Raw genomic sequence first — 26,620 nt, forward strand, 5'->3', positions numbered from 1 at the left:
AGTTTTGTCCCATGGAATACATGTTGTGGATCTTAATGTTTTTCCTCAAAATCCTGGACTATCGGACCACCATTTTATTACGTTTGCAATCGCAACAAATAATCTGCTCAGACCCCAACCAAGGAACATCAAAAGTCGTGCTATAAATTCTCAAACAACACAAAGATTGCTTGATGCCCTTCCAGACTCCCTCTGCCTACCCAAGGACGTCAGAGGACAAAAATCAGTTAACAACCTAACTGAGGAACTCAATTTAACCTTGCGCAATACCCTAGATGCAGTTGCACCCCTAAAAACTAAAAACATTTCTCATAAGAAACTAGCTCCCTGGTATACATAAAATACCTGAGCTCTGAAGCAAGCTTCCAGAAAAGTGGAACGGAAATGGCGCCACACCAAACTGGAAGTCTTCTGACTAGCTTGAAAAGACAGTACTGTGCAGTATCGAAGAGCCCTCACTGCTGCTCGATCATCCTATTTTTCCAACTTAATTGAGGAAAATAAGAACAATCCGAAATTGATTTTTGATACTGTCGCAAAGCTAACTAAAAAGCAGCATTCCCCAAGTGAGGATGGCTTTCACTTCAGCAGTAATAAATTCATGAACTTCTTTGAGGAAAAGATTATGATCATTGGAAAGCAAATTACGGACTCCTCTTTAAATCTGCGTATTCGTCCAAAGCTCAGTTGTCCTGAGTCTGCACAACTCTGCCAGGACCTAGGATCAAGAGAGACACTCAAGTGTTTTAGTACTATATCTCTTGACACAATGATGAAAATAATCATGGCCACTAAACCTTCAAGCTGCATACTGGACCCTATTCCAACTAAACTACTGAAAGAGCTGCTTCCTGTGCTTGGCCCTCCTATGTTGAACATAATAAATGGCTCTCTATCCACCGGATGTGTACCAAACTCACTAAAAGTGGCAGTACTAAAGCCTCTCTTGAAAAAGCCAAACCTTGACTCAGAAAATATAAATACTTTCGGCCTATATCGAATCTTCCATTCCTCTCAAACATTTTTGAAAAAGCAGCAACTTACTGCCTTGCCTTTCTGAAGAGAAATAATGTTTTCAAAATGCTTCAGTCTGGTTTTAGACCCCATCATAGCACTGAGACTGCACTTGTGAAGTTGGTAAATGACCTTTTAATGGCGTCAGACTGAGGCTCTGCATCTGTCCTCGTGCTCCTAGATCTTAGTGCCGCTTTTGATACCATCGATCACCACATTCTTTTGGAGAGATTGGAAACCCAAATTGGTCTACACGGACAAGTTCTGGCCTGGTTTAGATCTTATCTGTCGGAAAGATATCAGTTTTTTCTGTGAATGGTTTGTCCTCTGACAAATCAACTGTAAATTTCGGTGTTCCTCGAGGTTCTGTTTTAGGACCACTATTGTTTTCACTATATATTGTACCTCTTGAGGATGTCATTCGCAAACATAATGTTAACTTTCACTGCTATGCGGATGACACACAGCTGTACATTTCAATGAAACATGGTGAAGCCCCAAAATTGCCCTCGCTAGAAGCCTGTGTTTCAGACATAAAGAAGTGGATGGCTGCAAACGTTCTACTTTTAAACTCGGACAAAACAGAGATGCTTGTTTTAGGTCCCAAGAAACAAAGATATCTTCTGTTGAATCTGACAATTAATCTTGATGGTTTAACAGTCGTCTCAAATAAAACTGTGAAGGACCTCGGTGTTACTCTGGACCCTAATCTCTCTTTTGACGAACATATCAAGACCGTTTCAAGGACAGCTTTTTTTCATTTACGTAACATTGCAAAAATCAGAAACTTTCAGTCCAAAAATTATGCAGAAAAATGTATTCATGCTTTTGTCACTTCTAGATTAGACTACTGCAATGCTCTACTTTCCAGCTACCTAGATAAAGCACTAAATAAACTTCAGTTAGTTCTAAAAATGGCTGCTAGAATCTTGACTAGAACCAACAAATTTGATCATATTACTCCAGTGCTAGCCTCTCTACACTGGCTTCCTGTTAAGGCAAGGGCTGATTTCAAGGTTTTACTGCTAACCTACAAAGCATTACAGGGGCTTGCTCCTACCTATCTTTCTGATTTGGTCCTGCCGTACGTACCTACACGTACGCTACGGTCACAAGATGCAGGCCTCCTAATTGTCCCTAGAATTTCTAAGCAAACAGCTGGAGGCAGGGCTTTCTCCTATAGAACTCCATTTTTATGGAATGGTCTGCCTACCCATGTGAGATACGCAGACTCGGTCTCAACCTTTTAAGTCTTCACTGAAGACTCATCTCTTCAGTAGGTCATATGATTGAGTGTAGTCTGGCCCAGGAGTGTGAAGGTGAACGGAAAGGCTCTGGAGCAAGGAACCGCCCTTGCTGTCTCTGCCTGGCTGGTTCCCCTCTTCCACTGGGATTCACTGCCTCTAACCCTATTACAGGGGCTGAGTCACTGGCTTACTGGTGCTCTTTCATGCCGTCCCTAGGAGGGGTGCGTCACTTGAGTGGGTTGAGTCACTGACGTGATCTTCCTGTCTGGGTTGGCGTCCCCCCCCTTTGGTTGTGCCGTGGCAGAGATCTTTTTGGGCTGTACTCGGCCTTGTCTCAGGATGGTAAGTTGGTGGTTGAAGATATCCCTCTAGTGGTGTGGGGGCTGTGCTTTGGCAAAGTGGGTGCGATTATATCCTTCCTGTTTGGCCCTGTCCGGGGGTATCTTCGGATGGGGCCACAGTGTCTCCTGACCCCTCCTGTCTTAGCCTCCAGTATTTATGCTGCAGTAGTTTATGTGTCGGGGGGCTACGGTCTGTTTGTTATATCTGGAGTACTTCTCCTGTCTTATCCGGTGTCCTGTGTGAATGTAAGTATTCTCTTTCTAATTCTCTCTCTTTCTCTCTTTCTTTCTCTCTCTCGGAGGACCTGAGCCCTAGGTCCATGCCTCAGGACTACCTGGCATGATGACTCCTTGCTGTCCCCAGTCCACCTGGCCGTGCTGCTGCTCCAGTTTCAACTGTTCTGCCTGCGACTATGGAACCCTGACCTGTGCTACCTCTCCCAGACCTGCTGTTTTCAACTCTCTAGAGACAGCAGGAGCGGTAGAGATACTCCTAATGTTCAGCTATGAAAAGCCAACTGACATTTACTCCTGAGGTGCCTTCTTGCTGCACACTCGACAACTACTGTGATTATTATTATTGGACCATGCTGGTCATTTATGAACATTTGCACATCTTGGCCATGTTCTGTTCTAATCTCCACCCGGCACAGCCAGAAGAGGACTGGCCACCCCTCATAGCCTGGATCCTCTCTAGGTTTCTTCCTAGGTTTTGGCCTTTCTAGGGAGTTTTTCCTAGCCACCGTGCTTCTACACCTGCATTGCTTGCTGTTTGGGGTTTTAGGCTGGGTTTCTGTACAGCACTTTGAGATATCAAAGGGCTGTATAAATAAATTTGATTTGATTTAATATTCCAGTCTGTGCTAGCAAAACAGTCATGTAGCGTAGCATCCGTGTCATCTGAACACTTTTGTATTGAGCAAGTCACTGGTACTTCCTGATTTAGTAATCAGGAATCAGGATAGAATTATGGTCAGATTTGCCAAGGGGGAACTTTGTATGCGTCTGTGTGTGGAGTATTGGTGGTCTACAGTTTTCCCCCCCTCTGGTTGCATGTGACATGCTGGTAGAGATGAGGTAAAACAGATTTGTCTACCTGCATTAAAATCCCCATCCATTAGTAGCGCCTCTTCTGGATGAGCATTTTTCTTGTTTGCTTATGGCCGAATACAGACTTGGTGCCAGCATCGGTTTTGTGATGGTCAATATACAGCTATGAAAAATATAGATGAAAATTCTCTTTGTAGATAGCGTGGTCTACGGCTTATCATGAGTTACTCTACCTCAGGCAAGCAATACCTTGAGACCTTAATATTAGACATCTCCCACCAGCTGCTATTGACAAATAGACACACCACCACCCCTTTTCTTCCCGGACGTAGCTGTTGTTCTGCCGATGCACAGAAAACCCAGCCAAATGTATATTATCCGTGTCGTCGTTCAGCCAAGACTTGGTGACACAAAAGATATTACCGTTTTTAATGTCCTGTTCGTAGGAGTCTTGAACTGAGCTCATCCAGTTTATTCTCGGATTATTGTACGTTGGCCAATGGAATGGATGGTAGAGGCAGGTTAGCCACTCACCAAACTAATTATCACATGGCACCCAGAACTGTCCCCCCTGGACCTTAGTCTTTTTTTTCATGCAAATGACAGGGATTTGGGCCTGGTCTGGGAGAAACAATATATCCTTCGCATCAGACTCATTAAAGAAAACAATCTTCGTCCAGTTACAGGTGAGTAATCGCTGTTCTGATATCCAGAAGCAAAAACGTGTATAAAATAAGTTAGTGAAAAAAAAAAACACAATTGGTTAGGAGCCCGTATAACGTAATTTATCCCCTCCGTGCCATTAGCTTGCTTTTACAAAAAGCAGGGTACTATACATTACACATGGCACCACAATGAAAACTGAAAATAAGTGCGACAATCATAGTCCTTGAATGAATACACCATTATATGCATCGGCTTCTCAGATCCAGATGACCTAAATCTTAATTTTGGCTCAAGGGCCACATTGGGATTCCGAAATTAAACAGATTGCCACTGATTTTATGTTGACAGATTTGCTGGTCAAAATCAAATTACAGCCTAGAAAACTGGCACTAATTATATAGGTCTATTATCATTTCTACATACTTTCCATCTGGTTTTGGAGATTTAGTATTATTTAAATTAACACAAGCTGTATTTTGCCCACCCCTGACCAAAACCATCACGCTATTCTACATCACCACCGAAACAGCAAGAGGAGTTAAGGAGTATACTTTATTGATTTGATAAGACCAAGTGTACAGTACATACATCAACGTAAACTGCTGTTTGAATGGAATTGTTTGAAAAATAACATTGCGTCCCACACCATTAGGCCTAGGCCTTCGGTAAGTTTTAAACAATAACTGGTCCTGTGATCAGACTGACATTGAGGTTAGCAGGTTAGATAGATTTTCAAGTAGACGTTAGGATGAGAAAGATAAAGATAAATTGGATAGCAAACACATGATTAAAATAAACCAAAGGGTAAACACAGAGGCCCAACATTCTAATTTAAAACACCTAACTCCCCATGAAAATACACTTCCTGAAAGAACATTGAGATTTGACATCACCATCTAACCCCCTTCACGCTAAAGAAGCTGGAATCTTTCAGTGAATGTAACGTCATGTAAAGGTACTAGGTGATGTGTCTATGTATATAAGAGGGGGTATGTTGGTGTGTATTTTAGTGGGGCAGCTCGTGGGGCACCAGTTTGTAGTGGGAGCCACATGAGGGACAGCGCTGAGCATCGCCCTGATGGAGCCAGAACCACACCACTGCAGTGTTATCCTCCTCACCTAGAGAGAGAGAGAGAGGATGGAGAAAGTGAGAGAGAAGGGGGAGAAATATAGGAGGGAGGGAGAGATCATTTGAAGGAGACATTAGATATGAGCAGGAAGGTCAACCCTCAGACAGCCATGACAAATCAGAGTGGTACAGCTTCTGGCCACAGAACTACCAGACAGCTGTAGAAAGACTAATATAAAGCTAGTCACATACAGACACAGCCCACAATCCTCTTGGTAGTGATGGAGGGCACCAGATGGGGGTCAGCCTTTGAGCCAGCATACTCTTTGGGCTTCAACATGCTGTAGGGGTCCTGGAAAGAAATCACACAAGACAGGTTCAGTTTTAGACCTAGGTATGACTTGGTGACATGGAGAACAAAGCACACAAACCTTTTAAGGATCCTAAATGTGGCTAGAGACATGTCGGGCCAGTGCTGAGAACAGAGTGAGATTACTGCCAAACTAATTAATACTTGACATGTTAAACTACCGGTGTCACGTAAATGTTGGCCATAGCAACACAGTTGACGCAAATAATATTAATGTCAAACAAATGTCATCTCGACTCACCGCGCCCTGTTGCGCAGCCTTCATAACTATCTTCTCCAGACCAGTGGCCTGCTCCTCGTCGGTGGGGATGCCTGAAAACATGTCATCAGTGTTAGCTAGCAAGGTTAACTAGTTGGCATTAGCTAGTTTAAAAGTTAGCCAAATTAGCAGTGGGCTACTTCCGCGCTAAGCACATTCAATGATAAAGTCGACACGGATAGCTCGCTGACGCGCTAGCTAGAACCCTAAACTAAGGTACCATCTTTGACTTTAATGCTTTTTTTAAAAACCTTTATTTAACTAGGCAAGTCAGTTAAGAACAAATTCTTATTTTCAATGACGGCCTAGGAACAGTGGGTCAACTGCCTCGTTCAGGGGCAGAACGACAGATTTGAACCTTGTCAACTCGGGGGTTTGAACTTGCAACCTTCCGGTTACTACCACCTGCCGTCCCTTTGACAAAGGTCGCTATATAAGGCAAAATAGCTCAATATAGGACATGAAAACATAATCTGCTCAGCTAGCTACTTAATGAGAACAATGTGGACAGATTGAAAATTGTATTTTGATACAACGAATATTGTGATAACTTGGCTAGAAAGCCTTGCGCCATTGCCTGGCAATGCATCGCCTGTCCTTGGCAAGACATCAAAATGTCAAATACGATGCCTCCATGGCTTCTGCCCAAAACCTCCACATTACCGACTCACCACCAACCGCCATGCCGCGGGTGAGAGCAGGGACCGGGGCGGCCCGGCAAGTTGTAGCGGCCCTGACGGCCGAGCGAAGCAATAACCTTGCAGCCATTTCTCCTTCTGGTCGAAAGCACTGCTGTATAAGAAGAGGTCGCAATACAACTGGCAGCACACTGATGACGTTTAATATTTACGTGACAGTCGCATTATTCTGACGTCTGTGCTCTTGTATTTAAAAAATAGACGCGTTCAAAGCTCGAGTCGTTGACTAACGTTACCTGAAAAGGTAGGCTATGAATATACTTTATCATGCAAACTGATTCAACCTTTCGTTCCCAAAACAACTAAGAAAACATTGAAGTCCAATCATTAGGCCTACATGACATCATCTGTTAATAATCTATTTTTTATTTAACCTTTATTAAACTAGGCAAGATTAGTCCCCATTTCATAAAAGGGGGATGAGCATAAATAATCTAGAACTCAAAAAAAGATTAAGCACATGGAAACAGTTGGACATTCATCTTTATTTATTGAAAAGTGCATCAAAAGCAAAAGTCTGACAAATTCAAGACACATATAAAACCCCAAACATCCCCATAATCCCATAGAAGACTGCTAGTCTGAGACCTGACTAAAACCAGACAATCATAAAGACTAGAATACACTGACATGAGCTCTGTTGTACATTAAAATACAGTAATCAAGTGACAGTCACTTTCCCTGACATCCCTGATAAGCCCTGCACCCCCATTCTCTTCTCTTTCTACTTATAAACCTAATATCTGTGCAGAGAGAAAAACATCCCCCTTCCTACCCCTGTATTGTTCGCATTGGTCACAGTCAGAATGATCTGATGCTCTAATTGGTTGTACAGGCATGTGGGAGGGCTTTGGAACTACAGGAGCTCAACGTAATTAGCAGGGAACATTCCGTAGTGTCCATCCGGTCCGTAGCCTCTCCACCAACCCTCATCCTCCATGTCTATCCCTGTGATGATGTCATCAGGATCAAAGGTAATCTCAGAGTCGTCAGCTGAGGAGGAGAGGAGAGAAGGATGAAAGAAGAGTAAATTCAATACAACTTTATGGATAGAGATGAGATAGGGATGAGTGGTGCCAGAAGAGATGAAAGAAGGGAAGGAATATGAGGTGGGACATCAGAGAAAAGATTAGAAAAGCAAAGAAGGATCAGATGAAAGAAGATGAAATGAGAAAAAGAGAGGGACTTGATTTGAACCCAGAGCTGGGCAACACTCACTGGCTTGGTAGTCATACAGAGCCCTGGCACGCACATCCTGTCCACTGGCCTCCTCTCTCTGCTCCAGCACCTGAGAGAGATTGTTCAAGTGATAGGGAGTTAAAGAAGATTTGAACAGAATAAAACAGTGGAGTCATAACACCACAGAATTTTCCAACCTATTTGGAATAATATTTGATAACATGGCTAAGAGCAACGTCATCATACTTCCTGTAGACTTACTGTGGGTGTGTCCTGGTAGATATCGTCATAAATGTTATCCTCCTCATTTGTTGCTGCCAATGGCAGGAGGTCGTATACCTCATCTAGGTCAATGTGCCTCTCTCTACCCTGAACCAGGCCGGCAACTGTTGGCTCTGAGAGATTCAATATTTAAAGACCCTCACCAGCTGTAGTTTTTAAGTGGTAACAATGTGAGAGTGGAAATGAGTTTGCGTTTGTGTGTGAGGTGGAGGCCTACCGTCCTCTGGTGCTGTGTCCTGTGTATCATCATCAAAATCATCTGACCAGTACTCCTCTTCAGTGAAGGAAGACTCTGTGACACACATACACACACATATTATTTAGACAGCCTTATCACTACGACATTAATCAGCCTGTGGTGGAAAGTGTTAGCTGCATGCCTGTATGCATGCGTGTTTGGCTTGTGGGTTGGACATGTGAGTGTAGGGCTGCTTGTGCTTCAGGCTGTAGGAACACAGTAGCAGGGGTTTCTGGGAGTAGAGGAGCAGGGCGTTCTGGGAGCAGAGAAGTAAGGGGTTAAAGGCTTAGCTATGATACAGATGTGTGTGTGCATTCATGTGTGCATGCGTGTCTGACTTGTGGGTTGGACAGGTGAGAGTGGGGCAGCTGCTTCTGGGAGCAGTGGAGCAGGGTTTAAAGGGCTATCTATGATACAGGTGTGTGTGTGTGTGTGTGGGTGGGTGCATGTATTACCTGCGGGTTGGACAGGTGAGAGTGGGGCTGCCTGTGCCTTGGGCTCTGAGAGCAGAGCAGGTGTTTTTGGGAGCAGTGAAGCCAGGGCTTCTGGGTGAAGAAAAGCAGGGTATTGTGGGGAACGTGGTTCGTTGGGTGTTTCTCTCTCAGTGGACTTCTGAGTCAGGAAGTGGCTCTGCAGCCTCCCTGAGGGAGGGGGAGAGGGGAATAATATGTGTTATATGTTATTGGGGCTAGGGGAATATGTGTTATGGGGGGGCAGAATGTGTTATTGATATGTCATAATGATTTATTGCTAACTTTATTTAAGTTATTAAGTGTGCTTAGCGTTGACCAGTTTTCTATATCAATACCCACCTTGTTGCTTATCTATAAAACATTATTACAACATTCTAGGTGATTTTACCAGGTCTGGAGCTGGGCGTGTTGTCCAGTGAGGCACTCTGCTCTCTCTTTTTAAACAGCTCTCTGGGGTTCAAGGACCTCTGGGAGATCAGACGTGCTGCCTCCTGACACACACACACACACACACACACACACACAGTTCAGTAAATTATGACATATTGAACACACAAACACACACACACAGTGAGTGCGGACTCTCACGTTTGCTTTTTGTACAGATGCAGGTCTTATCCTCTGAGAGTTCTGACGCTCACTGTCCTGCTGCTCCTAAAAAGCAGACACACACACAAAAACACACACACTCAAATAAGTTTGGAATACTGCAACTCACAAAACCATTTTGTGCAATGCATAGAAATCACACATAGTACCACATAAAAGGCTCACCGGCTGATGTTGTTCCTGGTCTCTATACCCTGACTCCTGCTGCTTCTGGTAAGTCCTGTCAAACAGACACACACACAGACAATATTATATTATTGAGCATGTGTTTGTGTGTGTCTGCGCATATGTGCGTGCATCTGTGATGACTGACTTTGCCTGGTCGATTTGAGAGGTTCTCTCCTTTGCCCTCATTTCTCTCTCTGCAGCCTCCTTTTCATCCCTCTCTTTTCGCTCTCTTTTCACCCTTTGCCTCTCCTCCTCCACTCTCTTGCTCTCCTCCTTCTGACGCACATCCTCATCTCTCTGAGAGAGAGAGAGAAAGTGAGAAATGTAACATTCTGTTGGAACCAAACTCCCAAAGAACCAGCAGCAGAGTAACTCAAAACAGGATTGCATACCACATTAGGAATAGGGAGATAACAATATAGTATAGTATTACTTTTGTCTGTAATTTTGTTATGTCTTAAGAGCAAGCACTTAAATGTAGCTTACTAGTTACATACGACAAATAAAATGTAGGCTTGGCTATCTGAGAAGGTCTACCTGAGATTGGGCCCAGAAGTTGTCCTTGTTGGTTTGCAGAATCTCATCCACAGCATTAGTCTTCTGGTACACCGACCCCTGAAACACAACAATACATTCTCTGCTGCCAATGACTGGAACGAATTGCAAAAATCACTGAAGCTAGAGACTCATATCTCCCTCACTAACTTTAAGCATCAGCTGTCAGAGCAGCTCACAGATCATTGCACCTGTACATAGCCCATCTGTAAATAGCCCATCCAGCTACCTCATCCTATATTGTTATTTATTTATTTTGCTCCTTTGTACCCCAGTATCTCTACTTGCACATTCATCTTCTGTACATCTATCACTCCAGTGTTTAATTGCTAAATAGTAATTGCTTCGCCACTACTGCCTATTTATTACCTCCCTAATCTTACCTCATTTGCACACACTGTATATAGATTTTTTTTCCCAATTGTGTTATTGACTGTACGTTTGTTTATTTCATGTGTAACTCTGTGTTGTTGTTTGTGTCGCACTGCTTTGCTTTATCTTGGCCAGGTCGCAGTTGTAAATGAGAACTTGTTCTCAACTGGCCTACCTGGTTAAATAAAGGTGAAATAAAATAAATACAAACATTACAGCTGTTTGTGTGTGTGTGTGTGTGTGTCAAATCAAATTTTATTGGTCACATACACATGTTTAGGAGACGTTATTGCGGGTGTAGCAAAATGCTTGTGTTTCTAGCTCCGCCCGTGCGGTAATATCTAACAAGTAATATCTAACAATTTCACAATATATACCCAATACACATAAATCTAAGTGAAGGAATATAATTAAGAATATATAAATATATGGACAAGCAACGTCAGAGCGGCATAGACTAAGATACAGTAGAATAAAATAGAATACAGTATATACATATGAGATGAGTAATGCACAATATGTAAACAGGGTAGTGGTTAGTAAACAGTGGTTAGAGCGTTGGGACTAGTAACCGAAAGGTTGCAAGTTCATATCCCCGAGCTGACAAGGTACAAATCTGTCGTTCTGCCCCTGAACAGGCAGTTAACCCACTGTTCCTAGGCTGTCATTGAAAATAAGAATTTCTTCTTAACTGACTTGCCTAGTTAAATAAAGGTAAAATAAACAAAAGTGACTATTGTTCCATTTTTTTTAAAGTGGGCAGTGATTTCAAGTCTATGTACAGTTGAAGTCGGACGTTTACCTTAGCCAAGTACATTTAAACTCAGTATTTCACAATTCTTGACATTTAATCCTAGTAAAAAGTCCCTGTCTTAGGTCAGTTAGGATCACCACTTTATTTGAAGAATGTGAAATGTCAGAATAATAGTAGAGCGAATGATTTATTTCAGCTTTTATTTATTTCATCACATTTCCAGTGGGTCAGAAGTTTACATACACTCAATTAGTATTTGGTAGCATTGCCTTTAAATTGTTTAACTTGGGTCAAACTTTTTGGGTAGCCTTCCACAAGCTCCCCACAATAAATTGGGTGAATTTTGGCCCATTCCTCCTGACAGAGCTGGTGTAAATGAGTCAAGTTGGTAGGCCTCCTTGCTCGCACATGCTTATTCAGTTCTTCCCACAAATTTACTATAGGATTAAGGTCAGGGCTTTGTGATGGCCACTCCAACACCTTGACGTTGTTATCCTTAAGCCATTTTGACACAACTCTGGAAGTATGCTTGGGGCCATTGTCCATTTGGAAGACCATTTGCAACCAAGCTTTAACTTCCTGACTGATGTCTTGAGATGTTGCTTCAATATATCCACATAATTTTCCTCCCTCATGATGCCATCTATTTTGTGAAATGCACCAGTCCCTCCTTCAGCAAAGCACCCCCACAACATGATGCTGCCCCCCCCCCCCCCCCCCCTGCTTCACCATTGGGGCGGTGTTCTTCGGCTTGCAAGCATCCCCTTTTTTCCTCCAAATATTAACGATGGTCATTATGGCCAAACAGTTCTATTTTTGTTTCATTAGACCAGAGGACATTTCTCCAGAAAGTACGATATTTGTCCATGTGCAGTTGCAAACTGTAGTCTTGCTTTTTTATGGCGGTTTGGGAGCAGTGGCTTCTTCCTTGCTGAGCAGCCTTTCAGGTTATGTTGATATAGGACTCGTTTTACTGTGGATATAGATACTTTTGTACCTGTTTCCTCCAGCATCTTCACACGGTCCTTTGCTGTTGTTCTGGGATTTATTTGCACTTTTCGCACCAAAGTACGTTCAACTCTAGGAGACAGAACACGTCTCCTTCTTGAGCGGTATGCTGGCTGCGTGGTCCCATGGTGTTTATACTTGCGTACTATTGTTTGTACAGATGAACGTGGTACCTTCAGGCGTTTGGAAATTGCTCCTAAGGATGAAACAGACTTGTGGAGGTCTTCAATTTTTTTTCTGAGGTCTTGGCTGATTTCATTTGATTTTCCCATGATGTCAAGCAAAGAGGCACTGAGTTTGAAGGTAGGCCTTGAAATACATCCACAGGTACACCTCCAATTGACTCAAATGATGTCAATTAGCCTACCAGAAGCTTTTAAAGACATGACATACTTTTGGGGAATTGTCCAAGCTGTTTAAAAGCATAATCAACTTAGTGTATGTAAACGTCTTACCCACTGGAATTGTGATACAGTGAATTATAAGTGAAATAATCTGTGTGTAAACAATTGTTGGAAAAATTACTTGTGTCATGCACAAAGTAGATGTCCTAACCGACTTGCCAAAACTATAGTTTGTTAACAAGAAATTTGTGGAGTGGATGAAAAACGAGTTTTAATGACTCCAATCTAAGTGTATGTAAACTTCCGACTTCAACTGTATATAGGCAGCAGCCTCTAATGTGCTAGTGATGGCTATTTAACAGTCTGATGGCCTTGAGATAGAAGCTGTTTTTCAGTCTTTCAGTCCCAGCTTTGATGCACCTGTACTGACCTCGCATTCTGGATGATATCGGGGTGAACAGGAAGTGGCTCGTGTGGTTGTTGTCCTTGATGGTCTTTTTGACCTTCCTGTGACATCAGGTGCTGTAGGTGTCCTGGAGGGCAGGTAGTTTGCCTCTGGTGATGCATTGGGCAGACCGCTCCACCCTCTGGAGAGCCCTGCGATTGCACGCTGTGCAATTGCCGTACCAGGCGGTGATACAGCCCAACAGGATGCTCTCAATTGTGCATCTGTAAACGTTTGTGAGGGTTTTAGGTGCCAAGCCAAATGTATTCAGCCTCCTGAGGTTGAAGAGGCGCTGTTCCGCCTTCTTCACCACACTGTCCATGTGGGTGGACCATTTCAGTTTGTCAGTGATGTGTACCCTGAGGAACATGAAGCTTTCCACCTTCTCCACTGTGGTCCCGTCGATGTAGATAGGGGGATGTTCCCTCTGCTGTTTCCTGAAGTCCACGATCATCTCCTTTGTTTTGTTGACATTGAGTGAGAGGTTATTTTCCTGGCACCACACTCCCAGAGCCCTCATCTCCTCCCTGTAGGCTGTCTCATCATTGTTGGTAATCAAGCCTGCTACTGTTGTGTCATCTGCTAACTTGATTATTGAGTTGGAGGCGAGCTTGGCCACGCAGTCATGGGTGAACAGGGAGTACAGGAGAGGGCTGAGCTGGCACCCTTGTGGGGCTCCAGTTATGAGGATCAGCAAAGTGGATGTGTTGTTTCCTACCTTCACCACCTGGGAGCGGCCCGCCAGGAAGTCCAGGTCCCAGTTGCACAGGGTGGGGTTCAGACCCTGGGCCTCAAGCTTAATGGTGAGCTTGGAGTGTACTATGGTGTTGAATGCTGAGCTATAGTCAATGAACAGCATTCTTACATAGGTATTCCTCTTGTCCAGATGGGATAGGGCAGTGTGCAGTGTGATGGCGATTGAATCATCTGTGGATCTATTGGGGCAGTATGCAAACTGAAGTGGGTCTAAGGTGACAGGTAAGGTAGAGGTGATATGATCCTTAACTAGCCTCTTAAAGCACTTCATGATGACAGAAGTGACAGCTAAGGGGCAATAGTCATTTAGTCCAGTTACCTTTGCTTTCTTGGGTACAGGAACAATGGTGCCCATCTTGAAGTATGTGGGGACAGCAGACTGGGATATGGAGAGATTGAACATGTCCGTTAACACACCAGCCAGCTGGTCTGCGTATGCTCTGATGACGCGGCTAGGGATGCCGTCTGGGCCAGCAGCCTTGTGAGGGATAACACGCTTTAATGTCTTACTCGAGACGACCACCGAGAAGGAGAGCCCACAGTCCTTGGTCGCGGGCCGCGTCGGTGGCACTGTGTTATCCGCAAAGCGGGCAAAGAAGGTGTTTAGCTTGTCCGGAAATAAGAGGTCGGTGTCCGTGACTGGTTTTCCTTTTGTAGTCCGTGATTGTCTGTAGACCCTGCCACATATGTCTCGTGTCTGAGACGTTGAATTGCAACTCCACTTTGTCTCTACACTGACGTTTTGCCTGTTTGATTGACTTGAGGAGGGAATAACTACACTGTGTGTGTGTGTGTGTGTGTGTGTGTGTGTGTGTGTGTGTGTGTGTGTGTGTGTGTGTGTGTGTGTGTGTGTGTGTGTGTGTGTGTGTGTGTGTGTTCTCACCACAGGCCCTCTGGGTATGTCATATTTCTGTGTCTCTTTGGTTTGCAGAATCTCATCCACAGCATTAGTCTTCCTGTACACCGACCCCTGAAACACAACAACACATTACTCTGTGTGTGTGTGTGTGTATGCTTGTGTGTGCATGAGTGTGTGTGTGTTCTCACCACAGGTCCACTGGGTACATCGCTGTATTTCTGTGTCTCTTTGCGAAAGTTAAAGTTGGCCCCCGACGCCTTGGCCACTTTACCCATGATGCTCTCTGGCTCCACGTCATCCTCTCCCCGTGCATTGATGGTCACATGGGCACCCTGCAGGAAAGAGATTGGTCAGAGAGAGAGTCTACACAGCGCAAATTTAGAGAATTAACATTTTGGAGCATCTCTCTCTTTAATGCAGGTAAAACTCACCCTTAGGAAGTTACCCATGGAAATGACATGGTTGGCGCACTGTCCTTTCCGAGAGTCCTTTACCCCTTCACCTGTCTAAAACACACACACACAAAGGTGAATGGCTGATTTGACAAAGGTCTCTATTGATCGTTATGCTTCGAGGGTGGTGTGTGTGTGTGTGTGTGTGTGTGTGTGTGTGTGTGTGTGTGTGTGTGCTACTTACCCAGTTGATGAGGACATATTTACACAGGCCAGAGTTGGGGTCCTTGACACGACAGAAGGCATACATCACCTTCCCACTGCTCAACTCCTCCACCATCTCCTCCAGACCGCCGTCTACATACAGATACACAAACACACAAATCGAATGTGGGTCGTCAACGTTACTGATGACCATGTCAGCCAGCTAAACTAAAGCCTACATGGTATGGTGTATCATCAGTTTTCAGTTATCATACAACAAATTCCCTGAACCCCCCCCCATTACACACATGCACAAACAACTTATATTGCAGACCCACACTCACCTCCCTTCTCTGCCAGGCGGATGTCATTGGTGTTCCCCTCATAGGTGAACAGAGTCCTGTAGACAGACAGAAAAACAACTGGAAGATTCTCTCTCTCTTGTCATTGCTGAATCACAAACACACACATACAGATACAACTGTGATACCAAATCAACTGATCTAATCCTTCTCTCAGTTCTTGCTCACCAGTTGGTATCAGACTTCACATCCACCACTTCTTTATACGCGGCCGTGAGTGCTGCTCCGTTTTTACTTAGATTCACCGACATTCTCCTGTGTGTCTATCTGTGCCGTGGCATCCACTGCGTCAAAGAAAACGCAGCACCAAAACTTTATCCAGGAAATAAGAAATGGTCTCTTCAGTTGGAGTAGCTGAGATATACTGAATGATGAAAGAGCACTCTAATGGGTAAAGGCAGAACTTCCAATGACAAGCGAGTCTTGTACCAAGGGGATTCTTTCAGCTTTGTCAAAACTGGGATGGATCAGGACCAAATCGGAAAAATAATGGTCTCCTCTCTGTGTCAAAGTAAGATTCAAATATTCTACCTAGAGAATCGAAAGAGGACCGCTAACACACACAGGCTGTCCGAGCTGATCCAGTATGAAGGAACTACTACACACACACCCCTCTGAAACTTGTCGGGGCAGTGTGTGTGTGTGTGCGTGCACGTGTGTGTGTGTGTGCGTGTGTGTGTGTGTGTGTGTGTGTGTGTGTGTGTGTGTGTGTGTGTGTGTGTGTGAGAGAGGGAGTGAAAGAAACCGGTCAGGGCAGAACCGGAAAAGTCAAATTTTTTAGATTGGTGCTGCAGTACCGCAAGTTCTTCAGTACAAGCAGGTTGGCAGACTAAATGCTTCCTGCTAACTATTCAGGTGGTGGAAGAGTCTACTGTAAAAGGACTGAGGGTGATTGCTGGTTAGACTACAGAAGGTTCACAAACATCAGCCTTGTTGATAAGTAGATCTCCACTCTTTCTCTATCCTATCACATACTCTCTTTCTATCTCATTATCTCTTTGCTGTTGGTGAGCAGTTCCCTCTCTCCCTCCTTTTCTATCCCTGCCAACCCTCTCTCTCTCTCTCTCTTGCATGCTCTCTCTCTCTGTGTGTAGATGAGCACCCTCCAGCTTCCTCTTTTACACATGCACACACATACACAAACACACACACACACACATACACAAACACACACACACACATACTGAACATACACTAGCTTTCTCAGGAACAAAAGAGGGAATTCCTTTTCACCAATGCACACAGACAGACATGGAGGCATAGACACAAATACACTCACACACACACACTATTTCAGATGCAGTCTAATCCCTTGTCTCCTTTGCTCGTTGGTGGGTGGTTTTATTATGAGGGAGGGGGGCATGACACTCATCATTCCCAACACCCCCATCACACACACGTTTGCACTACACACACATGCACAAACACACTATTGTGCAATAGTATTATGTTAGCTTGGAAATGCCTGTGGTTTGCTAGAGGGTTGAGTGTCAATTTTGTAGCAAGGACCTGCAGTCACATAAACATATATGGGGGGGGGGGGGGGGGGGGGGGGGGGGGGGGGGGGGGGTGTAACAGATAACAGACCAAGGGAGGGCTCGGGTTACAGTCTCACAGACTAAAGTACACACACAAAGATTAAAGAGAGAAGGAGAGCGGGCATTATCAACACCATTATCTTCATCATAATCATTAGCCTACCATTACATCATTCAGTTCTCTCCTATGAATATGCACATGAAGCCAGCTGGAATCCAATATAATTCAGTGTGGTGAAACAACAGTAAAACTGAGCGATATTCAGTGCGGAGGCAAACTGATTTGTATTTTTAATTGTGTGCCACCCTATGGGACTCCCAATCACAGCCTGATGTGATACAGCCTGGATTTGAACCAGGGACTGTAATGCACTGAGATGCAGTGCCTTAGACCACTCACGGGTGATCTGGCTGGGAATCCAGACAATGCAAAGATATACTTTCCCCCTGACCAATATCATTTTTTAGCGCCAGAAATCAGATGGGAAAAACTCCTGGCACCATTGACACATACATCATTGATAGCTGGACTGGAATTACTCTGCCCAAACGTCTTCCCTCCCCACTTTCTTCCTCCTGTCTCCCGTCTTCCCTCCTCACTTTCTTCCTCCAGTCTCCCGTTTTCCCTCCTCCCCCACCCCCAGTCTCCCGGCGGCGGCCTAGCTCTTCCTTCCACTCCACCTCAGAAACACCAAGCGACTTGTATTATTTCCCATGCGACCATATACACGCACACAACCAGCGACTAACTTTTTCTCAAACTCGCAAGGGTTGAATTTTCTATTTTTGAAGGATAATGGACGACAAAATAATTAAGAAAGTAGGCTTGTGAGCTGACTTTTCTTCGGGCTGATTTTACTCGGGAGGCTAACGTTAAGTAGGAGGAGAACGTATGTGCAGGAGGACAACTTATGTGCGTGCGTGTTTTAAACTTCTGCGACGTACAGCTTTCCATTGTTTTCGTTTTCCCTTTCAGTTTTAAGAGATTGCTAGTTGTTTTTACATCAGTATACGGTTATTCGTGGGGTCGTCGATGTGGGTTGTAACGTTAGCTAGTTTTTCTAGCCCAAAATAAAAGACGCGACAAGAAACGAGTGGAACAACTCCAGGAATCGACTAGCTAGTTAACTAGTTAGCTTAGCATGGCTAACTAACGTTAGCTAGCTAACAATGAACAGTCGTTGGATGCTTATTTTTGCAAAGTTTGCAACAACTCGTCGTTCACTCGTTGTTCATGGCTAATCTCGTTACTACCACTGGAAATCGTGGAAATCCAAATAATACAGTGTACTAGCTAGCTAACGTTAGCAGGGTGTTTTGAAACTCGGTGGGTACGATATCACTTCCACGGCAAGACAACAGTGAGTGTGTTTTTAGAAATTCAAGATGCCGCAGCTGGACGGAGGAGGAGGAGATGATTTGGGAGCCAACGATGAGTTGATCTCGTTTAAAGACGAGGGGGAGCAGGAGGAAAAGACCGCCGAGAATGTGTCCTCTGAGCGGGACCTGGACGATGTCAAGTCTTCACTGGTCAACGAGACGGAGAACAACAGCAGTTCGTCTGACTCCGAGGTAGCTAACTTTACTAGCTAGCCAGCTAGGGACAGACGATTGAATCACTATATAAACAACTACGGTACTAACCTTTTTCTTCTAGCCACCAATCTCCAGTGTTTTTTGGCAAACAACGTTTGTGTGTGTTTGTCAGCAGGCAGTCAGTCATAGACGTCCCCAGCATCACATACCGGATTGGGAGAGTTATGTCAGACAGAGAGAGTTCGTTGCAGAAGGTAAAACACGACAGACTCATAGTAAAACTATAACACTGTATACCTGTAACTCTCACTTTTATCCTTCATATGAGTGCCCCCCTCCCCCCACTTTTCTTTATATCCTCTCCTTTATCTCTCCCTCCCAGTCCATTCCTTTATTTCTCAATTCATTAAAAAAAAAAAGCAGTGTTGAAACAGTTAGGTCATCTTACACCCCTTACAAGAAACACAGAACATATAGCAATAAATCAACAACCACAAGCATTCTTGCCTTGGCGGCAGCTCTGCAGAGTGGTCACTAGCTGGCACAGTCATACAATCTGATTTTAAACACACTGCAAACCCGAATGCCTAAACTTAAATTGAGAACAAAAAGCTAATTTTTGTTTATATGAATTTTTGCGTTATTGCCAATTATGACTTTGCAGCTGGAACATCTAGTGGAAACCGCTCAGTTCTTCCTCCAGAATCCTCCTCTCTCCAGCCTCATTTCCCCCCTCACCCATCTCTCCCAATTCAATGAGCCCTGTTAACAAGAGATGTCACTGTCTTACATGCTAACAAAGCAACTAAACAGATTATAATATATTGACAACAACCCATCCCTAGTCTATCCCCCAGCTATGAGGAGGCAGTTGGTCAATGGTTGTTGAAGTTATCTCAGTCTCAATTTTTTCAATCCAATTTAGGCTCTCTATTGGCATGGGAAACATATGTTAACATTGCCAAAGCAAGAGAAGTAGATAATAAACAAAAGTGAAATAAATGGAAATTAACAGTAAACAACACACTCTCAGAAGTTCCAAAAGAATAAAGACATTTCAAATGTCATTATGTCTATATACAGTTTCTCTCTCTCCCTCTCTCTCCCAGCTCTGAGGAGACAGCAACACGACAGTGGGTTGTTCAAGGCATCTCTGTACGCTGGCTATCCCTTACTGATGATCCCTGACCTGGGTAACCTAGCCAACCTGGGCCACTTGGGGAACCTTGGTAACCCCTACCTTTCTCCTGGAGTCCTCTCACCCGGCTCCAGGACGGTGAGTCAGTCACATGCACGCAGGAACATGCATCACATACTGCCTCTCTGTTATTGTTCTTATAATTTTTGCAAGTAAGGCTGCTGTACTAACATAGCTGTCTGTGTGTGGTGTCTGGCGGTGTGTGTATCGACTGTGTGGGATGTCTGTTGTGTGGTTATAAGGGACAGTGAATGATGAGTTGTGTGTGTGCGCTCCAACTCTGAGCAGTGTGATGTATCTCATAGCGATTAATGGTGTGTTAACACACTGGCACTACCGCTGCAGACAGGCCCCAACACAGCCCTGATAAAACACTGTTGCTGGAATGTGTGTGACAGAGTGAGCGAGGGGGAGAGAGAGGCTACAGTATTTCATCACCATCCATGCGTAACTATGCTACAGTTGTAGCTAACGTTGTTGTTTTTTTTGTTTCCTTTCTGTGTTTTGGGATTGAGGCTAGAGGTCGACCGATTATGATTTTTCAACGCCGATACCAATTTTTGGAGGACCAAAAAAAGCCAATACCGATTAATCAGCCGTTTTTTAATATATATTTGTAATGACAATTACAACAATACTGAATGAACAATGAACCCTTTAATTTTAACATAAAACATCAAATCTATTTAGTCTCAAATAAATAATGAAATGTTCAATTTTGTTTAAATATTGCAAAAACAGTCTTGGAGAAGAAAGTAAAAGTGCAATATGTGCCATGTAAAAAAGGCTACCGTTTAAGTTCCTTGCTCAGAACATGAGAACATATGAAAGCTGGTGGTTCAATATTCCCAGTTAAGAAGTTTTAGGTTGTTATTATAGGAATTATGATGCGTCAACTATTTCTCTATACCATTTGTATTTCATACACCTTTGACTATTGGATGTTCTTATAGGCACTTTAGTATTGCCAGTCTAATCTCAGGAGTTGATAGGCTTGAAGTCATTAACAGCGCTGTGCTTCAAGCATCGATTGCTAAGAGCTGCTCGCAAACGCAGTAAAGTGCTGTTTGAATAAATGCTTACGAGCCTGCCGCTGCCTACCACCACTCAGACTGCTCTATCAAATATCAAATCATAGATTTAATTATAATAAACACACAGAAATACGAGCCTTTAGTTTCCGGATTTGACCATATTAATGACTATCATTTCGAAAACAAAACGTTTATTCTTTCAGTGAAGTACCGTTCCATATTTTGTCGAACGGGTGGAAACCCTAAGTCTAAATATTGCTGTTACATTGAACAACCATCAATGTTTTGTCATAATTATGTACAATTCTGGCAAATTAATTACGGTCTTTGTTAGGAAGAAACACAGTTTGCAATGAGCCAGACAGCCCAAACTGTTGCATATACCCCATCCCGCATGCAGGAGCGTAATCATCGCCTGACACTAATTAGCATAACGCAGCGGACATAAATATTCCTATTCATGGAAATCACAAATGAAATATATTGAGACACAGCTTAGCCTTTTGTTAATCACCCTGTCATCTCATATTTTCAAAATATGCTTTACAGCCAAAGCTAGACAAGCATTTGTGTAAGTTTATCGATAGCATAGCATTTTGTCCAGCTAGCAGCAGGTAACTTGGTCACGGAAATCAGAAAAGCAATCAAATTAAATAGTTTACCTTTGATGAGCTTTGGATGTTTTCACTCACGAGACTCCCAGTTAGATAGCAAATGTTCCTTTTTTCCAAAAATATTATTTTTGTTAGCAAAATAGCTCCGTTTGTTCTTCACGTTTGGCTGAGAAATCACCTGGAAATTGCAGTCACGAAAACGGTGAAAAATATTCAAAATTAGCTCCATAATATCGACAGAAACATAGCAAACGTTGTTTATAATCAATCCTCAAGGTGTTTTTCAAATATCTATTCGATAATATATCCACCGGGACAATTAGTTTTTCAGTAGGACCGATTGGAGTAATGGCTACCTCTGTATTTTACACAAGAATTTCTCTGGGGGCATCAGGTGACCACTTGCGCAATGTAGCCGCCTACGGCTATTCTTCAACATAAATGCATAAAACTACGTCACAATGCTGTAGACACCTTGGGGAATACGTAGAAAGCGTAATCTGGTTGATAGCACATGCACAGCTCAATAGGGACTCATTGTAACGCAGCGCTTTCAAAATATGGGGCACTTCCGGATTGGATTTTTCTCAGGCTTTCGCCTGCAACATCAGTTCTGTTATACTCACAGACATTATCTTTACAGTTTTGGAAACGTTAGAGTGTTTTCTATCCTAAGCTGTCAATTATATGCATATTCTAGCATCTTGTCCTGACAAGATATCCCGTTTTAAAACGGGAACTTTTTTTTTCTCCCAAAAATGAAAATACTCCACCTAGAGTCGCAACAGGTTATGTCATAATTATGTACAATTCTGGCAAATTAATTACGGTCTTTGTTAGGAAGAAACACAGTTTGCAATGAGCCAGACGGCCCAAACTGTTGCATATACCCTGACTCGGCTTGCACTGAACGCAAGAGAAGTGACAAAATTTCCCTAGTTAACATTGCCTGCTAACATTTATTTTAACCAAATATGCAGGTTTAAAAAAATATACTCTGTGTGTTGATTTTAAGAAAGGCATTGATGTTTATGGGTAGGTAGATTTGTGCAATTTACGTGCTTTTTTCACGAATGCGCTTTTGTTAAATCATCTCCCGTTTGGCGAAGTTGAAGTGTGATTCGATGATAAATTAACAGGCACCGCATTGATTATATGCAAAGCAGGACAAGCTAGTTAACCCAGTAATATCATCAACCATGGGTGGTTAACTAGTGATTTTGTGAAGATTGATTGTTTTTTTTATACGATAAGTTTAATGCTTGCTAGCAACTTATCTTGGCTCCTTGCAGCCACAAGGTCATTTTGACGCTACACTGCTGTAACAGGTGGCCTGCCACGCAGTTTCCTCATGGATTGCAATGTAATCGGCCATAATCAACGTCCAAAAAGGCAGATTACCGATTGTTATGAAAACTTGAAATCGGAATGTTAAAATCTTTGGTGTGGCCTCAATCTGCCTGACTAACCGGTGTCTGTATGTAGCCTCGCTACTGTATATAGCCCGTCTTTTTGCTGCTGTTCTATTTCTTTACTTACCTATTGTTCACCTAATACCTTTTTTGCACTATTGGTTAGAGCCTGTAAGTAAGCATTTCACTGTAAAGTCTACACCTGTTGTATTCGGTGCACGTGACAAATAAACTTTGATTTGACTTACTACATTATATGGGCATACTAATGTATAAGGGCAGGCCAAGCCAATGACCTAATTTCAAGATAGCTGCTACCTACATTCCTGTTAGCGCTGTGGAGCATAAACAAAATAAACACAGAATACATCGATTCACAACGAGAGCCGGGACTCTGCAGATCATGATTATGTCTTATTTGTTTGCCTGTGACCTACTGTTATTGATCACCAGTCCCGAGAGTCAAAATGTTTATTTTACACAATGTTTTTAGCAAACATCAAACAACATAAGCTTCCATTTGGTCTGTGTTTGAGCTATAGCTACATTGGGGGTATAAAAATAATACTTAGGTTGGTAGGAACAAATCTAGCCTATTGCCAATGTTATCTCATGATAAATGACTTAATGGCAACATAGAATGTCCACCAAGTGACTCTTTGCTCATCAAAAAATATGACGTTGCCTGCTTACACGCCGTAGGCATCCATTACACAGGGTATTGGCTACTAATGGCACCTTGACAGTCTTGTAGCCAATGGGATAAGCTTTTCAGGAATATGCAGTTGGCCTGGGTGGACAAAGCAAGGCCTAGAACATTTTATGCGTAATGCAAACTATTGCTACCTGGCTCAGAGACGAGACACACCAAGCACGCTACATTACATTGTAAACAGATTTAATCTCTATAATTTCATCGCTTTAGCATAAAATATCGCTTCTCAAGGAAGAAAAAAGGGGGGGAGACTAAGAATATCGAACAGGAAGCTAGAAAAAAGGCTGCTATGTATACCGATCTCGGATCAGGGGAGCGATTTGGGCAGCGATTATTTCGACTCAGCCGAGGAAGATTGCTTTCTAGAAGGATTGGATCCACTTTTAGCTCTGTAAGTAAATTATTTTCATGACTATATCGATAATTTACTAAACTTATAAAAAATTAAATGTATTCTGCTATTTGTGCTTTGGATCTGCTATTTGTGCTTTGGATTTAGTTTACATAGGCCTATGTAACAAGTAATTTCTATGTTTCATATTAGTTCACTGTTCTAAGTTTCATCCTTGTAACTTTGGAGAGGCCACTAAACTCTCCTAGCCGTTGTTTATTTGTGGTTCTCACTGTTTGCATTGTGTGTGCTTCACACCTATGTGAGTCACTGTATAGATACAGTTTAGGCTTAGTGTGTTTACAGTAATATTTTGCAAATATAGTCAACTGTAATTCTGTGTCTTCAACAATATATACATTTATTTAATTCACAACAGAGTGGAGGAATCAGAGGATATGGAGGATGACATTTGGGCACCATCCCTCCCCAGCAAGCGCCCCGCCGGTCAACGTCTTCACCCACTCTGCTATGTCAACCACCCCATCTGATGGTTCCACATCCACTTTTAATAGACCTCTTGAAAAAGAAAATAGTGTCTTGTGGCACCATTCATCCTAACAGAATCGGTTTCTCCAACACCAAGGTAAACGACATGACAAAGACAGCGGAGAGGGGGACCATACTGTCGATCTGGACTAACAAGCTGCTTTTTGTGAAATGGAAGATCACTAGCGAAGTAACCATATTCACCACACAGCATAAGGCATTCAATAACAACCATGTCTCAAGGAGGGTGAAAAAGGAAGAATATCTCAAATCCTGTTTCTGTGAAGGACTACAATGCTATCATGGGGGGTGTCGACCTATCTGATGTTCTGATAGGCTACTACCAGGTCCTCCACAAGACCAGGAAGTGGTAGAATTATTATTTTTTTACACTTTGTGGACATTGCTACAGTAAATACTTTCATTCTCCACAAGTATATGGCCAAAGCAAAAGGTCAAGCTCCTCTTTCCCAGTTGGCCTTCCGAGAGCAGCTGGTGTTGGAAATAGCTGATTTGGGGGCCCAAAGCAACCTCATAACCATCACAAGACCACCCACTCAAGGTGAGTGCCACTATCTAACACACATGACAAAAGGACAATCTGGAGGGTAAAATGCCAGATCGCTTTTTGTTTCCTGGTAGAGAGGGACTGCTTCAAAGACTCATGACATGCACAAGCTACGGTGAAAGTGAAATCTAATCATCTACACCTGGGATGTAAAACGAACACGACTGCCATTGGTAAATAGTAAAGCTTATTTCTATTTTGCACCTTTTTTTGTGAAGGACACGTGTGTAACAAAGTTCGTTTTTTATCTACAGTACCAGTAAATCGTTTGGACACACCTACTCAGTCAAGGGCTTTCTTTATTTGTACAATTTTCTACATTGTAGAATAATAGTGAACACATCAAAATTATGAAATAACACATATAGAAACATGTATTAACCAAAAAAGTGTTAAACAAATCAAACTAATGTTATATTTGAGATTATTCAAAGTAGCCACCCTTTGCCTTGATGACAGCTTTGCACACTGTTGGCATTCTTTCAACCAGCTTCACCTGGAATGATTTTCCAACAGTCTTGAAGTTCCCACATATGCTGAGCACTTGTTGGCTGCTTTTCCTTCACTCTGCCGTCCAACTAATCCCAAACCATTTCAATTAGATTGAGGTTGGGTGATTATGGAGTCCAGGTCATCTGATGCAGCACTCCATCACTCTCCTTTTTGGACAAATAGCCCTTACACAGCCTAGAGATGTGTTGGGTCATTATCCCTTTGAAACACGAATGATAGTCCCACTAAGTGCAAACCAGATAGGATGGCATATTGCTGCAGAATGCTGTGGTAGCCATGCTGGTTAAGTGTGCCTTGAATTCTAAATAAATCACAGACAGTGGCACCATCACACCACCACCTCCATGCTTCACGGTGGGAACCACACATGCGTAGATCATCCGTTCACCTACTTCGTGTCTCACAATGACACGGCAGTTGGAACCAAAAATCACACATTTTGACTCATCAGACCGAAGGACAGATTTCTACTGGTCTAATGTTCATTGCTTGTGTTTTTTGGCCCAAGCAAGTCTCTTATTTTTATTGTTGTCCTTTAGTAGTGGTTTCTTTGCAGCAATTTGACCATGAAGGCCTGATTCACGCATTCTCCTCTGAACAGTTAATGTTGAGATGTGTCTGTTACTTGAACTCTGGGAAGCATTTATTTGGCCTGCAATTTCTTAGGCTGGTAACTTTAATGAACTTATCCTCTGCAGCAGAGGTAACTCTGGGTCTTCCTTTCCTGTGGCGGTCCTCATGAGAGCCAGTTTCATCATAGCGCTCAATGGTTTTTGTGACTGCAAGTTCTTGAAATGTTCCGGTTTGACTGACCTTCATGTCTTAAAATAATGGACTGTCGTTTCTCTTTGATTATTTGAGCTATTCTTGCCATAATATGGACTTGGTCTTTACCAAA

At 43.0% G+C, this 26,620-nt stretch overlaps 3 protein-coding genes across 7 annotated transcripts in view; 1 reads left to right on the forward strand and 2 right to left on the reverse strand.

Annotated features, from left to right (window-relative positions):
* Positions 1-4,851: 4,851 nt before the first annotated feature.
* LOC139409894 (cytochrome c oxidase subunit 5B, mitochondrial-like) lies at positions 4,852-6,885 on the reverse strand. Its single transcript, XM_071155297.1, has 4 exons — positions 6,688-6,885; positions 5,999-6,069; positions 5,640-5,739; positions 4,852-5,437 (listed from the first exon to the last, which is right to left on the reverse strand). Exons 1-4 carry the CDS (start codon positions 6,782-6,784, stop codon positions 5,325-5,327), a joined length of 381 nt encoding a protein of 126 aa, XP_071011398.1. The 5' UTR covers positions 6,785-6,885; the 3' UTR covers positions 4,852-5,324.
* Positions 6,886-7,191: 306 nt separating this feature from the next.
* LOC139408540 (drebrin-like protein B) lies at positions 7,192-18,974 on the reverse strand. Of its 2 annotated transcripts, none has more exons than XM_071152549.1 (15): positions 18,897-18,974; positions 15,697-15,752; positions 15,393-15,505; positions 15,188-15,262; positions 14,945-15,088; positions 10,201-10,278; positions 9,809-9,960; positions 9,661-9,715; positions 9,475-9,540; positions 9,275-9,377; positions 8,869-9,054; positions 8,393-8,467; positions 8,155-8,288; positions 7,933-8,002; positions 7,192-7,707 (listed from the first exon to the last, which is right to left on the reverse strand). In XM_071152549.1, exons 3-15 carry the CDS (start codon positions 15,486-15,488, stop codon positions 7,571-7,573), a joined length of 1,371 nt encoding a protein of 456 aa, XP_071008650.1. In that variant the 5' UTR covers positions 15,489-15,505; positions 15,697-15,752; positions 18,897-18,974; the 3' UTR covers positions 7,192-7,570. The 2 variants fall into 2 exon arrangements, with proteins under 2 accessions (XP_071008650.1, XP_071008649.1); XM_071152548.1 differs by lacking the exon at positions 18,897-18,974 and adding an exon at positions 15,883-16,322.
* Positions 17,864-26,620, forward strand: part of LOC139408539 (transcription factor 7-like 1-B) — a 28,030-nt gene continuing 19,273 nt past the window's right edge. The window contains exons 1-3 of one of the 4 annotated variants that reach the window (XM_071152545.1): positions 17,864-18,824; positions 18,964-19,042; positions 19,898-20,064. In XM_071152545.1, the coding sequence (XP_071008646.1) occupies positions 18,639-18,824; positions 18,964-19,042; positions 19,898-20,064 (432 nt within the window). In that variant the 5' untranslated portion in view covers positions 17,864-18,638. Of the gene's footprint in view, positions 18,825-18,960; positions 19,043-19,897; positions 20,065-26,620 lie in introns of all 4 variants that reach the window. The other 3 variants (XM_071152546.1, XM_071152544.1, XM_071152547.1) reach the window with 3 other exon arrangements.

The sequence above is a fragment of the Oncorhynchus clarkii genome, chromosome 5, assembly GCF_045791955.1.
Source record: "Oncorhynchus clarkii lewisi isolate Uvic-CL-2024 chromosome 5, UVic_Ocla_1.0, whole genome shotgun sequence".
NCBI classification, from domain to species: domain Eukaryota; kingdom Metazoa; phylum Chordata; class Actinopteri; order Salmoniformes; family Salmonidae; genus Oncorhynchus; species Oncorhynchus clarkii.